Source organism: Cetorhinus maximus, chromosome 9 (genome assembly GCF_964194155.1).
Source record: "Cetorhinus maximus chromosome 9, sCetMax3.hap1.1, whole genome shotgun sequence".
Lineage (NCBI taxonomy): Eukaryota > Metazoa > Chordata > Chondrichthyes > Lamniformes > Cetorhinidae > Cetorhinus > Cetorhinus maximus.
In genome coordinates this window covers 82,480,859-82,496,266 of record NC_135887.1, presented here as the reverse complement: position 1 = coordinate 82,496,266, position 15,408 = coordinate 82,480,859, and the positions used below count along the sequence as shown (strand labels likewise).

The 15,408-nt window shown below is 41.4% G+C and overlaps 1 protein-coding gene across 3 annotated transcripts in view; it reads left to right on the top strand.

Moving 5' to 3' along the window:
- Positions 1-15,408, top strand: part of LOC144684758 (protein phosphatase 1 regulatory subunit 12A-like) — a 180,301-nt gene that overhangs the window by 54,797 nt on the left and 110,096 nt on the right. For all 3 annotated transcript variants that reach the window (XM_078548945.1, XM_078548946.1, XM_078548944.1), the window contains exons 2-3: positions 5,628-5,758; positions 13,157-13,275. In XM_078548945.1, the coding sequence (XP_078405071.1) occupies positions 5,628-5,758; positions 13,157-13,275 (250 nt within the window). The remainder of the gene's footprint in view (positions 1-5,627; positions 5,759-13,156; positions 13,276-15,408) is intronic.

The following is a 15,408-nucleotide window of genomic DNA, read 5'->3' as shown; positions in this document are numbered from 1 at the left end:
ACAGAACTTGGGGAAATGAGTAAATATTGAAGAGGATAGTGACAACTTTAGGAGGATATAAACAGACTGGTGGAATGAGCAGACACAGGGCCGATGACAGGATGATTATCATGTCGAACCGCCTTGTAGAGAAGGCACAGATTCCAGTTGCATTAGAGATTTATAGAGGAATCGATTTTTACCCTGATAGCCCTTTCTTCAATTATGTTTGAACAGCCTTCTCGAGGCTGCCAAGTTTGAAACCCCTATCTGCCCCAACCATAATGTTTCTACAGGCCTTGGCCCAGGATGCGTATAGGCAGCAGCTGGAGATTTAATGCAGAGAACTGTGAAGTAATTCATTTAAATAGAAAGAATGAGGAGAGGCAATAAAAACTAAAAGGTTTGATTTCAACTGGGGTGCAGGAACATAGAGACCTAAGGGTTTATGTATGTAAATCTTTGAAGAAAGCAGCATAAGTTCAGAAGACTTAAAAAGTATACAGAATCCTTGCCTCTATAAACTGAGGCAAAGAGTGCAAAAGCAAGCAAGTTATGATAAACCTTTATAAAACACTGGTTCGACCCCTCGTGGAGCAGTAAGCCTAGTTCTGGGCACTCCACTTTAGGAAGGATGTCTAGGCCTTAGAGAGGGTGCAGAAGAGATTTACTAGTACTGTACCAGATTTGGAAAGACTGTGAAGATGCTGGAGGTGTTCTCCTTAGAGAAGAGAAGGCTAAGGAGAAGCTAAATAAGGGTGTTCAAATTCATGAAGGGTTTTTTTTTGATAGAATAAATTAACTGTTTCCAATGACAGAAGCATTGATTACCATAGAATGCAGGTTTAAGGTAATTGGCAAATGAAGCTGAGGTAAGATGAAGAGAATTTTTTTTATGGAGCAAGTTGTTATGATCCGGAAATCACCAACTGAAAGGTTGGTGGAAGCAAACTCATAATAACTTTCAAAAGATAGCTGGATAAATACTTAAAGGTCTGCATCATTCTATGATTCTATACATTGAAAAGAGAGGCTTTTAGCAGGTACAAGGGAAGCAAATCGGCAGAGGCATTAGTGGAGTACAGACAGTGGAGGGTGGAGCTTAAGAAAGCAATTAGGAGAGCAAAGAGGTGATATGAGAAAGCTCTGGCTGGTATAAGTAGGGAAAATCCCAAGATATTCTATAAGTATATCAATGGGAAGAGGATAACCAGGGAAAGAGTAGGGCCCATAAGGGACCAAGGGGGCAATCTATGGGTGGAGCCAGAGGACAACGCTAGAGTGTTGAATGAATACTTCACGTCCACCTTCACCCAAGAGAATGAGGATGAAGGTATCGAACTCTGGGAGAGAGACCGCGAGGTTCTTAAGCAAATTGATATAGGGAGTGACAAGGTATTGGAAGTGTTGGCAGGCTTAAAAGTGGACAAATCTCCAGGTCCGGACGATTTGTGTCCCAGACTGCTGAGGGAGGCAAAGGAGGAGATCGCAAAGGCTCTGACCCAAATTTTTAATTCCTCTCTGGCCACGGGGGAGGTGCTAGAGGACTGGAGAACAGCTAATGCGGTTCCGCTATTTAAGAAGGGTTGTAGAGATAAGCCAGGGAACTACAGGCCAGTGAGTTTCATGCCAGTGGTAGGGAAACAATTGGAGGAAGTTCTGAAGGAGAGAGGCAAGGTTTGATCAGGGATAGTCAGCATGGCTTTGTCAGAGGGAGGTCATGCCTAACAAATTTGATTGAATTTTTTGAGGAGGTGACCAGGTGTGTAGATGAGGGTAGTGCAATTGATGTAGTTTATATGGATTTCAGCAAAGCCTTTGACAAGGTCCCACGTGGGAGACTTATAAAGAAGGCAAAGGCACAAAGGGATACAGACTAATTTGATAAGGTGGATTCAAAATTGGCTTAGTTGTAGGAGGCAGAGGGTGATGACAGAAGGATGCTTTAGTGACTGGAAGCCAGTGTCCACTGGCGTACCACAGGGATCTGTGCTCGGTCCCCTATTATTTTTCATTTATATAAACGACATAGATGCCTATGTGGGGGGTAGGATTAGTAAGTTTACGGATGACACAAAGATTGGCCGGGTGGATAACAGTGAGGTTGAGTATCGGGCTACAGGCAGATATAGACGGGATGGTCAAAGGGGCAGATAAGTGGAAGATGGAATTTAACCCTGAAAAGTGTGAGGTGATACACTTTGGAAGGAGTAATTTGACAAGGAAGTATTCAATGAATGGCATGGCACTCGGAAGTTCTGAGGAGCAAAGGGACCTTGGCGTGTGTGTCCATAGATCTCTGAAGGCTGAGGGGCATGTTAGTGGGGTGGTGAAAAAGGCATATGGGATACTTGCCTTTATCAATCGAGGCATAGATTACAAAAGTAGGGAGGTCATGTTGGAGTTGTATAGAGCCTTAGTGAGGCCACAGCTGGAGTACTGTGTGCAGTTCTGGTCGCCACATTATAGGAAGGATGTGATTGCGCTGGAGGGGGTGCAGAGGAGATTCACCAGGATGTTGCCTGGGATGAAACATTTAAGTTATGAAGAGAGGTTGGATAGACTTGGGTTGTTTTCGTTGGAGCAGGGAAGACTGTGGGGCGACCTGATTGAGGTGTACAAGATTATGAGGGGCATGGACAGGGTGGATAGAGAGCAGCTGTTCCCCTTAGTTGAAGGGTCAGTCATGAGGAGACATAAGTTCAAGGTGAGGGGCAGGAGGTTTAGGGGGGCTGTGAGGAAAAATTCCAGAGGGTGGTGACGGTCTGGAATGCACTGCCTGGGAGGGTGGTGGAGGCGGGCTGTCTCACATCCTTTAAAAAGTACCTGGATGAGCACTTGGCACGTCATAACATTCAAGGCTATGGACCAAGTGCTGGTAAATGGGATTAGGTAGTTAGGTCAGATGTTTCTTACGTGTTGGTGCAGACTCGATGGGCCGAAGGTCCTCTACTGCACTGTGTGATTCTGTGATATAAATGAAAATTGTTTAAACCACTGAACCTCCTGTGATATGAACACAGCCCTGGTGCTACAGGTAACCAAGTAGCCTACAATACATAGGACTCTCTCCAGTGTTCTGTAAGGATGGGCTGGGATACGTACTCCTACAGTTAAGTGACATGACATTTATATCCCAGTGAAAGACCCTGCCTTCCGGGTAGTGGGAGAGCAAAGTAGGAAAACTAAATCAAAAAAGACTTTAGATCATAAGAAATAGGAGCTGGAATAAGCCAAATGCCCCCCTGAGCTTGCTCCTTCATTTAATAAGATCTTGGTTAATCTTCTACTTCAGTTCTACCTTCCTGTCCTGTTCCTTTATCCCTCAAATCCCTTAGTTTCCAAGAATCTATCAATCTCAGCCTTGAATATACAAATTGGCTGAGCATTCACGGCCCTGTAGGGTAGTGAATTCCAAAGCTTAACAAATCTCTGAGGTAAGAAATTTCTCCTTATCTCAGACCTAAATGGCTGACTCCCGATTCCGAGACTATGATCACTAGTCCTAGAATCTCTAACGAGGGGAAACAGCCTCTTAACATCGACCCACTTAAGATCTTTAAGAATTTTATACATTTTTGTGAGGTCACCTCTTCTAAACTCCAGGGAATATAGGCCCATTCTGCTCAAGTCCTCCTCATAGGACAGCCCTCTTGTCCAAGGATTGAATCTAATGATTCTTTGTTGCACCCCCTCTAAGGCAAGTATATCCTCCCTTAGGTAAGAAGACCAAAACTGTGTGCAGTACTCCAGTGTGATCTCACCAAAGCCCTACCAGCAAACTTTCCTTACCTTTGTATTCATACTCCCCTGCAATAAAGGCTAACATATCACTTGCTTTCCTAATTGCTTGCTGTACCTGTATATTAACTTTGTGATGCCAACTAGTAAAATCAGCTTTAATACCCACAGAGCCCTCTCTCTTTCATTTGGACAGACCCATACTGATGAACTCATATTGCTAATTCCAGCTGCAGGGAGCCAGCTCTTTCAGTAATGCTGTTGATACCATTGCCTCTCTTTCAGTAAGGATGCTGGTACTGTTTCCTCTAGCCCTGTTCCCTACCCGCACTCAAAAAGCAGACAAACAAAGGCACACTCACAGCCACTTTAAGAAAATGGAATTGCTGTGATTTTTCCAGATGCTTATTTATTTTGGGGATCCTGTTCAGATGGAGCTCCCTGATAGAAGGGGATTTATGTTGTTTGCTTTGGTGATTGCCTTGGTTACCGCTCATAATTTGTGAACTTCCTTGTTGCTTTTACAGTTCAACAGGAGTATCTCTGACTCAGCCCTCTCCTTCTCCACTCCAGCATGTTTCCCTTTGCCACAACGTCCCTCCTAACCCTAACTCCTCCATTATGCTATGCTCCTCATCATTTTACAGGACTTTTCCCCTAAGGGTTCAGGTACGTTTCAAAAGATGTGACCAGCGGTGCAATGTTGAGTTGTGCAAAGAAGTCAGGGCCCAGATTTCCCCTTATACTCGAATTATGTGTGAAGATTATCAGTGGGTGTGTGGTACAGGGGGGTGCCTCTGTCAATGAAGTTTTATCATAGCAAGAGTCAGCACCTTGAGCAGAGTGAGCGGTAAGGGAGAAAGTAAGAGTCAATTTTTGTACGTATACAGTATAGTCGAAACCTTGTGACTGCAGCATTACCCTTCTGAATCACTATTTTGGGTCAATTTTATATCAGGATTTATAATGAAATAAATATATGTAAATTGTTTGTCGGGCTGTAATTGCAGGCTTCTGGCTGCTAAGTGATGGTGTTACCCTATACCTTGCAGAAATAGGGTTGCTAACTCTGGTTAAATGTATTAAAATGTTCCTGGAGGATGCATCACAAGATGACCTGCCTTCAGCTGCTTCCCCATACTTCCATAGTTGGTAAAACTGTATGCCACTTTAAAAATTTTATTTTGAATCTCCATATATTCCCAGCTCTACTTATCCCTGATCCCAATTCCAAATGCATCCTGCCTAAATTTAAACTGCAAGTGGGGCTCTGGCCCTATTCTGCTACCCTCCTGACATTCGTCTCCTGAGTGCTGCTGCTGGCAACTTGGGTTAACGTATGTGTGGTCCATGCATGCACAGCACAGTGGCTGTTGTGTCTTATGACCAAACTGTGCTGTCTCAGCCCTGCTGGTCTCCCTACTATTAGGAACTCATCACTTCATTGCAGGTTGTGAGGTTGAGGGAATTGGGACCAATGAAAATCACCTGGGAACTCTGAGGCCTGAGAGAGCAACAAGGAGAGGGAGGTAAAGAAACATACACAGAGGGCCTGAGAAAGAGCAAAACACACTGGGGGAGGGACAAAGAGAGAAATACAGATTGGGGAGAGAGAGAAAAACATTAACCCTATTTCTCTCTCCACAGATTTAGCCTGACCTGCTAAGTATTACCGGCATTTTCTGTTTTATTTTTCATATTGAGTCTTCTATATCATGCGCACTTCCCTCTTGTACAATTTGTCATGTATCCTGTGAATCAAAATGAGCATGTTGCGGGAGATTTTTGAGTAACTAATTTTAATAGCTTGACTGATTCTGTGGATACAGTAAAAGAGTGGCTGATGGTAAGGTGTAGGGGAGCAGCAACAAGAGACTATTTGCTGATTGTTGTCTTCTCTCTGACAGGCCTGCATCGACGAAAATCTGGACATGGTCACTTTTCTGCTGGAGCATGGAGCTAATGTTAATCAGCCTGACAATGAAGGCTGGACAGCGTTACATGCAGCAGCTTCCTGTGGTTTCATGGAGATTGCAGAGTGAGTGTCGATACAGCAAGTGAAACTAATTCATCCTCATTGGTACATCCTCAGGGGCAATTGAGCACCTTTCCAGAATAAGCATTCATTTAACCTCATGTCTCGCAGTATTCAACCTTGGCTGATATACCCCAAGACCAAATAAGCAATAGTTGACCAGGAGCTTCATAAAAACCTGACTACTCCAAAACAAGAAATTGTATTGGAAGTTAAGTGGGACTACAGACTTGTAGTGTAAGCTGCAGATGTCCCAATATTCCTTCACTTGTATTGTTAGCATTAAAAAAATCAGAAATATTCTACACAGGCGCTAGAAAGAAATTTGAAGATTCAAGGCACATAGTTAATTTTCTCAGATTGTCTGGAGACAGAACTCTCAGTAAAAGAAAAATGACTTCTGACACTCTTTGATGCATTTCCAGTATCTTGAAATCTACAGTGAATATTGATTGCAATTTTTATTTTAGCTAAGCAAAAAGGAACTTAATCAATTCTACTAAAAACCACTGTCTGTCATTAGGGAAACTATTAAATATAAAACATATTTATTTCTATTTGCTCTCAGTTCATCTGTTTTGCTTTGAATTTAAATTTAGCTACTTTACACAGAAAGGTTAAGTGAACATATGCTCAAGGGGACACTGGAGGTGAACAGTTCCTCCAGGAATAGTGGATATCTACTTTAAACAGAAAAGGGCTATTAACTGGCATCTGTTTCTCCCCTCTCAGGGCTGCTCTGAGTCTCATACCCAAGTTTTTGTCCTGAAAATTAAAGCAATTGAACATTGCTTCCAGCCACATCTGCGTATACCTGAGAATTCAGTTTATAGCGGCAATAGAACATGAGTTGGGTCAGGCCACTCCATGATAGCGTTGGCTGGGCACATGGATGTGTCCACCAATGCAATTTGGCATGTATCACTGGCTCGTTACCCTGTAGACAACAATAATGAGAATGCTTGCCCTTAATTCCCAGGCTAGGAACCAGGAATGTGTAGAACTGCAAGAGATCACTGTACACCATCTACAGTTCCCAAGTTTGAAAATACCCATTGCTATTTCATCTCTTATCCTCTTGGTCACTTCATCTGCCAAATGTCTCTCCCACTCCCTCTTCAATCTGCCCGCACTGTACACCTCCACTGTCCCCTTGAGTGTACGTTCACTTAACCCTCAGTGTAAAGCAGCTAAATTTAAATTTGAAGCAAAACAGATGAACTGAGCGCAAATAGAAATAAATATGTACAATCTGAGCCATTACAGAAACATGGCTGCAGGATGACGTAGATTGGGACCTGAATATTGAAGGGTATGTGACTTTTAGGAAGGACGGGAAGCTAGGAAAAAGTGGAGGAGTGGCTCTGCTAATTAATGATGGTATTAGCACATTAGAGAGGGATGACCTAAGTTCAGGAAACCAGGATGTAGAAGCGATGTGGGTTGAAATGATAAAGGCAAGTAGTCACTTGTGGGAGTGGTGTACAGGCTTCTTAATTGTAACTAAAAGGTAGAACAGAGTTTAGAGCAAGAGATAATGGGAGCTTGTCAGAAAGGTACAGCGATAATCGTGGGGGATTTTAATCTACATATAGACTGGAAAAATCAGATGGGCAAAGGTAGCCTAGATGAGAAGTTCATAGAATATTTTCAAGTTAGTTTCTTAGAACAACATGTATTGGAGCCAACCAGAGTGCAGGCTATACTAGACCTGGTGTTGTGCAATGAGATAGGATTAATTGATAACGCCATAGTGAAGGCACCCCTGGGTAGCAGCGATCATAATTTGATTGAATTTTACATTCAGTTTGAGGGAGAGAAGAGTAGGTCCAAGACTACTATTTTAAACTAAAATAGGGCATGTGGGAATGAAAGCAGAGCTAGCTAAAAGTGAACTGGCAAATTAGGTTAAGGGAAAGGTCAATAGAAATGCAGTGGCAGACATTTAAAGGGATATTTCAAAATACACAGAATAGATACCTCCCAACGAGAGAGAAAAATTGCAAGGGCAGGACCCACCATCTGTGGTTAGCTAAAAAAGTTAAAGGCTTTACCAAACTTAAAGAAAAAGCATATAATTGTGCAAAGATGAGTGGGAGGTCAAAAGATTGGACAATATAAAGAAAGCAAAGAATGATTAAAAAAAAATTACTAAGGGGGTAAAAATTAGAATATGAGAGAAAGTTAGCTAGAAATATAAAGACGGATAGTAAGAGTTTCTATAGGTACTAAAATAAGAAAAGAGTTAAGAAAATGAGCATTGGTCCTATAGAAAGTGAGTCTGGGGAATTAATAATGGAAAATAAGGAGATGGCAGATGAATTAAACAGGTATTTTGCATTGGTCTTCACTATAGAGGATACAAGTAACTCCCAGAAATAGCTGTAAATCGGGAATTGGAAGGGAGGGAGGAACTCCAGAAAATTGAACTCACCAGGGAAGTGGTACTTAGCATATTGTTGGAGCTGTGGGCTGGCAAATTCCAGGTCCTGATAGACTTCATCCTGGGGTCTTAAAAGAAATGGCTAGTGAGGTAGTTGATAAGTTGGTTATAATTTTCCAAAATTCCCTAGGTTCGTGGAAGGTGCCATTAGGTTGGAAAATAGCAAATGTAACTCCTTTATTCAAAAAGGAAGGGAGACAGAAAGCAAGAAACTCTACAGGCCAGTTAGCTTAACATCTGTCATAGGGAAAATGTTGAAAGTTATTATTAACAATGTTGTAGCAGGGCACTTATTCAAGGCAATCAGGCAGAGTCAACATGGTTTTGTAAAAGGGAAATCATGTTTAACAAATTTATTGGTGTTTCTTGAAGGAGTCACATGTGCTGTGGATAAAGAGGAACTGGTGGCTGCACTGTACTTAGATTTCCAGAAGGCATTTGATAATGTGTCACATCAAAGGTTATTGTGGAAAATAAAAGCTTGTGGTATAGGGGGTAACATATTGACATGGACAGAGATTGGCTAGCTAACAGGAAACAGAAGCATGAATGGGTCCTTTTCTGGTTGGCAGGGTGTAACAAATGGTGTGCCACAGGGATCAGTGCTGGGGCCTCAACTTTTTACAATTTATATAAATGACTTGGATGAAGGGACTGAAGGAACGGTTGCTAAATTAGCTGATGATACAAAGATAGAAAAGCAAGTTGTGATGAGGACATAAAGAGGCTACAAAGAGACATAGATAGGTTAAGTGAGTGAGCAAAGATCTGGCGAATGGAGTATAATGTGAGAAAATGTGAAATTGTTCATTTTGGCTGGAAGAATAAAAGAGAAGCTTATTATCTAAATGGTAAGAGATTGCAGAGCTCTGAGATTCAGAGGGATCTGGGTATCCTAATACATGAATCACAAAAGGTTACTATGCAGGTACAACAATTAATTAGGAAAGCCAATAGAATGTTATCATTTATTGTGAGGGGTATAGAATATAAAAGTAGGGAGGTTATGCTTCTGTTGTATAGGACGCAGGTGAACCACATCAGGAGTACTGTGTACAGTCCTGCCCTCCTTATTTAAGGAAGGATGGCTAGACTTGTATCCGCTAGAATTTAGAAGAGTAAGAGGCGACTTTATTGAAACCTTTAAAATCCTGAGGGGTCTTGACAGGGTGGATATGGAGACGATGTTTCCTCTTGTGCGAGAATCTAGAACTAGGAGTCACTGTTTAAAATAAATGGTTGCCCCCCGTTTAAGACAGAGATGAGTAGAACTTTTTTCTGAGGATATTGCATCTTTGGAACTCCTTTCCTCAAACGGCATTGGAGCAGAGTCTTTGAATGTTTTCAAGGCAAAGCTAGTGTAAACCTCTTAACCAAGGGGTCTCACTACCCTCTAAGGTCCTCACCCCATACTTGGTATCAATGACACGAAACAAACTATGGCTAAAATGTTCGCATTATATGGAAAACCTTTACTCATCCACTAAGCAATAGTATATACTTACAACGCCAGTTGCTTCGTAAGACCTGCGTGCAGGAGCTCGTTCCCAGGTGGACGTATGCTGAGTGAATTCCTCCACACGTCTGACCGTATCACATTTCCTGGTTGCTGCCTCAATGTCCTTGGGAGTAGTGGCTTTACGCCCCTTTCTGATACTGGTCTCTCAGCATATAAGATAAAGTCTTAAATTGAGTCATCTGATTGGGTTACCAATCCCACCCTGGCCAAGCAAAGACAACCTGTAACAAAAACAAAAATAGCTGGAAAAACTCAGCAGGTCTGACAGCATCTGCGGAGAGGAATACAGTTAACGTTTCGAGTCTGTATGACTCTTCATCAGAACTAAGGAAATATAGAAATGTGGTGAAATATAAACTGGTTGAAAGGGGTGGGACAGGTAGAGCTGGATAGAGGGCCAGTGATAGGTGGAGGCAAAGAAGAGATTGCCAAAGATGTCATAGACAAAAGGACAAAGGGGTGTTGATGGTGGTGATATTATCTAAGGAATGTGCTAATGGTGACATTAAGGGTAGAAAGCAGGACAAGCAAGTGACAGATGGCCCTAGTGGGGGTGGGGTGGGGGAAAGGGATTGAAATGGGCTAAAAGGTGGAAATAAAACAATAGATCGAAATAAATTTAAAAATAGGTGGGAAAAGAAAAATATATTTAAAAAATTATAAATTATTGTGGTCATTTCCTGCTCTCAGCTGGGGGTGTCTCCAGGTAACTCCCAGCAATGGATATGATATCTGTACCTTGGTAAGGCAGGAAGAAAGCCATTCACACATACCCAGGAGACCATTGTCTAGGTCAATTTCTGTGATCAAGGGGTCTGATGGTTAGCCACTGCCCTAGTGGCATGTCTGGTACATCTGTGTCTGTGTATCCTTGTCCAGTCTTTATTTTTGAAAAAGTTTTATATAAGCCTCAGAGTTGATGTCTTCAGTCAAAAATCTCCCTTCATCAGATGTCCTCTTCATTCCATGTTCCTACCACCCAGTTCTGAGCTCAGGACGTTGGTCCAGCTCACTACTGATTACATTTTGACACAAGTATAAAGATAATACATATTAAAAAGAAACAAAGGGAGGCCTTACAGCATCACAGAAATACACAAAATATCAAAATGCCTTACACCAGATAGATTCCTGATGGACAAGGGGGTGAAAGGTTATCGCGGGTAGGCAGGAGGTTACAATCAGATCAACCATGATCTTATTGAATAGTAGAGCAGACTCGAGGGGCCGAGTGGCCTACTCCAGCTCCTAACTTGTATGTTCATGAATTAACTAATCCACCTCTTGAGCTACTTTTAGATTTTGTGGTTTTGCCAAATATTATTCAGAATCAGCTTATATATATCTATTAGAATCTAAATATCTATATGAAATCTGATCTGAGCCATCATACCTCAGCATTTTGAGAGAATGGTTAGCAAAGCATATGGGATCTTGGGCTTCATAAATTAAGCTATTGAGGAGAAAAGCAGGGAAATTGTGCCAAACCTGTATAAAGTGCTGATTAGTTCGGAATGAGAAGTTTAGGAAGGATACGATATGACACTTTAGGAAGGATATGATGGTCCTGAGAGGATGTAGAGGAGATTTACCAGAACAGTGGGGATTTTAGCTATAAGGTTAGGCTGGAGAAATTTGCCTCCTTCTGTGCTGTAATGGCTCAATGACTCTCTGACACCTCTTCACCAGTGTAACGTTTGTAGTTTCCTTTGCTTTACTTGATAGTGTAGGTGACTAATTTATTTAATTTCCCATCTTGGCACCCTTTCCAATGCCAGGATCTCCCACTGAGCAAGTGTTTAGAATTTCCACAATGCTCCAGATGGTCAGACCAAAGTAATTAACATTTCCTGGGACTTAACTGCCCACAGCTTTGGTTTAATTTAATACTTCCATTGTTCATTCCTCTTTTTCAGTCTTATTACTTTTGCATTTATCTATTTTAACATCCCCTGAGTGCTGGGTCTGTTATCTTCTCAAAGGGCAATTTGATTTCTCATGTCCTTGTTCCTCCGAAGCTACCCTCCCTTATTGGACCATATTTCTTTCCCCTCTTTCAGGAAATTCTTTGATATTTGCCTTTTATAGTTGTCTAGTTCACTAGCCTGTAGGTTGGGTGGTGATCTTCTTGCTTCTTTTTATAAATTGCTGTTATATTCACACTCCTCTAACCCTTGGGCATTGCTGCATTGTGGTGGCTTTTTAACTGTAACCTCTTGTCCTATGTTAAAGTTACAAGGTTTTATAAGATTGTTATGTTTTTGGACTATGTTTTTAACTTAGGGTAAAATGAAGTGACCTTGCCTGCAGTCTGCCTGACAGGCCTGGGTGACATGCTGTTAATGATTAAAAGGAGGCCCAGACTATTTTGATGGGAAGAAGGTGCAATGTGTTCACATTTGGAGACAATAGCAGCAGTATCTAGTCTCCAACGTCCCAGGAAGGTGTTGAGAATGGCAGGTTGTAAACAATTATGCTTTAAACTGTCCATTTAGTTCCAAGATAAAAGAGAGTTGGTCTCTAAAGGATATCTAATTAGCATTTCTACCTGGATACAAGGCTTATGTAATTCATATTGCAATGGAGATGAGCTTTGAGAGGGGAATGTTTCTCAGGTATCCCTGAAACACTCAGACACAGCTAGTCTGCCAAGATCTGGGAGAAAGAGAGAGCAGTTGGAGGCTGAAAATTTATATGGTTCACTGCACAGGAATGTGAATGAGAACTTGTACCTGGATTGAAAAGACAAAATTCATGAAGATTTAACCAAGACTGGAAGATTCACCTAGCTAACTATTGAGAACAATCACCAGGAAAAAACCCTCATCATGAAAGACAGTTCTGGGGTTAAACATTTCCAGGCTGGGAAAGGGAAAGACCGCACATAAACTCTCAGGAGCGAAGAATCACTTTGGATTGGGTTTGGGAAAATTCAGTGGCCACTTAAAAGATAGCGTAAAGTATAACCATGAAGTGTTCTTTTCAGTTGTGTTAAAAGTCAAAGGGGGAGTTTGGTACTGTAGTTTAAAGTATAAGTTGCCTTCAAAAGTATTTTTTTGGCATTAGTACTTTTAGCTTGTTTGTTACAGTAAAAGCCTTTAAATGTGAAATCTTTTGGTGTCATCCTTATTAACTGGAAGTTTGAATTTCTTTTTAAAAAGTTGACGGCCTCTACAGAGACTGTGATGTCAATTACTTGGCAATCAAATCTCTTGTTAAGCCTAAGACCTAACTAAACCTTTTCTCCTTTCCAGTTGCTGAGCATCATCTAACAGCAGCTTAACTAAGTCCTCAGAAAGCTGGTCAGTGACCAGTTAGTGATGTGACTGAACTCACTCAAGGTTTAGTTCAAGCCAGTCCTGTGAAATGCTCAAAGTTTAGGCAGGAGGATAGCTGATAACCGGTTGATTCTAAATGTGCCTGCTTGCTCCTTGTTTAGGTATCTAATTAAACAGCGGGCGAATGTTGCAGCTGTGAACAGTGAGGGAGAGCTGCCTATTGACATTGCCCAGGGTGAAGCTATGGAGAAGCTGCTGAAAGAGGTCATTAAAAAGCAAGGTAAGAACTCTGACTAATCAGACAACTCTGTTGTGAGAAGTTATCACTTCACAATTAAAAGCATTTAAAAAGATCTATCTAAATGAACTTGGAAGTACACATTCCCAATTAGAGGGCAATAGATTGACTTTCAAATTGGTTGGTGTAAAGTAACAATAAACATCCTTCAGAGTCATGGAAGTGAAGAATGGTGTAGTGTATTATAGTGATAATTTCAAACATTAAGAATCATTCAGAAGTAAGGGTTGATTGATTGTGTGCATAAAATAGGAAAAGAAACTGATCTCACCAGGACATTGATAGCCAATGTGGAAAATGGCAGCCATCTTTCTTTTCTACTAATTTATTGTCATTGCTGTGTTTCTTTAATCAATTTTCTCCTTTTACCTCTTGAAAGCACTGATCACTGCTGTTTGTGGTTATATGATGGCAAGTGTCCTTTCGTAACTTGACCAAGTGACCATTCCCAATTTGTGACCTCGAGAGTGAGTATTTGTGAGACTTCAGTTGTACGAGGGCATCACCAAGTCTTATCCAGTCCTTGCTCAGATTGGCAGTTAAGCAGTTTTTCCCTTCTCAAGTCAAGGTTGTTGAGTCCTTTGTATCATCCCTATGACTAACATAGCCCAGATCAGGTAACTCGACATGAGCTCAGGATTGAAACTGGAACCTTCTTTGATCTATTTGACTCAGCCACTCAATGTGTATACCAGCTGAGGTCTTGGGCAAGCAGTCAACTGACATGAATTCAAATGCTCGTTGCTTTTGCATTCAGTAAATGTTCCAAGGCTGCACCTTGTTCTCCTCGATACACCCTAATGGCCCTCATCTGAAAAATCACAAATCCAGGCAGCATCTTCACAAAAACGAGTCCTGCATAAGTCAACTCTCAATTTCTCAGTCATGGTGACTGGATACCTCTGACTTGGGGGAGCAGCCGCACACAAAATGAATGAAAGAAAGAAAAATTCTTGCATTAATATAAATCTTTACTCGGTCTGTCTGTGCCTTTTCCAAGTGTTTTATGTACAGTAAATTAATGTGAAGTGCAGATGAATGTTTTGGTAGCTAAAATAGTGACTTGAGAATTTCTAACTGTATTCATTTCTGGTGGTTCAGGCACAGATTTTGACTGAGCCGTGAGTGTCTCAGCAACAAGCATCAAGGTGTAGATAACTTCTGTGTCACTGTTCCTTTGCACCTAATGCCCATTATCCAGGCTTAAAGTTAATCCTTACTGGCTCCCTCACATAATATTGTGAATTAAAATCTTTAACTAATGAGTTCTGGCTATTTCGTCTTTTATCTACAGCTGGCTAAGTATGGTGGAAATACTAATTGCCCCTCTTAACAATTTGTTTTGTAAAACTCCTGCTAGCAGTTCTGAAGAGCTGTACCCTTTTACCAGTAGGAGATATGTAAGGAGACCTAAGTGTGGATCATCACTTTTGCTGAGCAGGTTACCGGTATTCCTCCAGCTCACTATTCGCACTACGGCTACTCTGAGCAAATCTAATTATGCAAATATTGATTTCAGATGTTCCGTTATGTTTTTATGACATGGTCTGTGTGTGTTGTACCACCTGTGTGAGATGTTTCAGACTAGTCTAACGTTGAAAAATATGGGTAAGTGTTAGCTTTCCATCTTAATGGATTTGACCAACTTTCAGGCAGAGCAAATGGTTCCATCAACAGGATTTGTTCTCTTTTCATACCAGATCTGAGCAACAATGGCATCAAATTTCCTTCAGCTAGGCCACCATATGGCCTGTTGAGCACATTCATTCCCTGATGCGTTGATATCCAGTGTACATTTTCCACCCCGATCCTGGATGGCAAAGATGGAAGAGTAGACTGTTCCCCTTGAGAGCAATTCATCTTGCAGCGAAAATTCACATTTTGCAGTCCAGTATGATTGCAGCCTGGCCAGATTTCCATGCTGCCTTCAGTAATAAGACTATACTTCTTCTTCTTGTAGTTGAATGTTCCCTGTCAGTGATTTTCACTTACTGATAGGTTCAGAACAGGCAAGGTTATCCAGGTATCCAGATCTGAATCCTTGCTCCTTTCAACATGGAGCCCATGATCCGAGTATCTGCCATTATTAGGCCCTCATCAGGCAGATGAGAAATT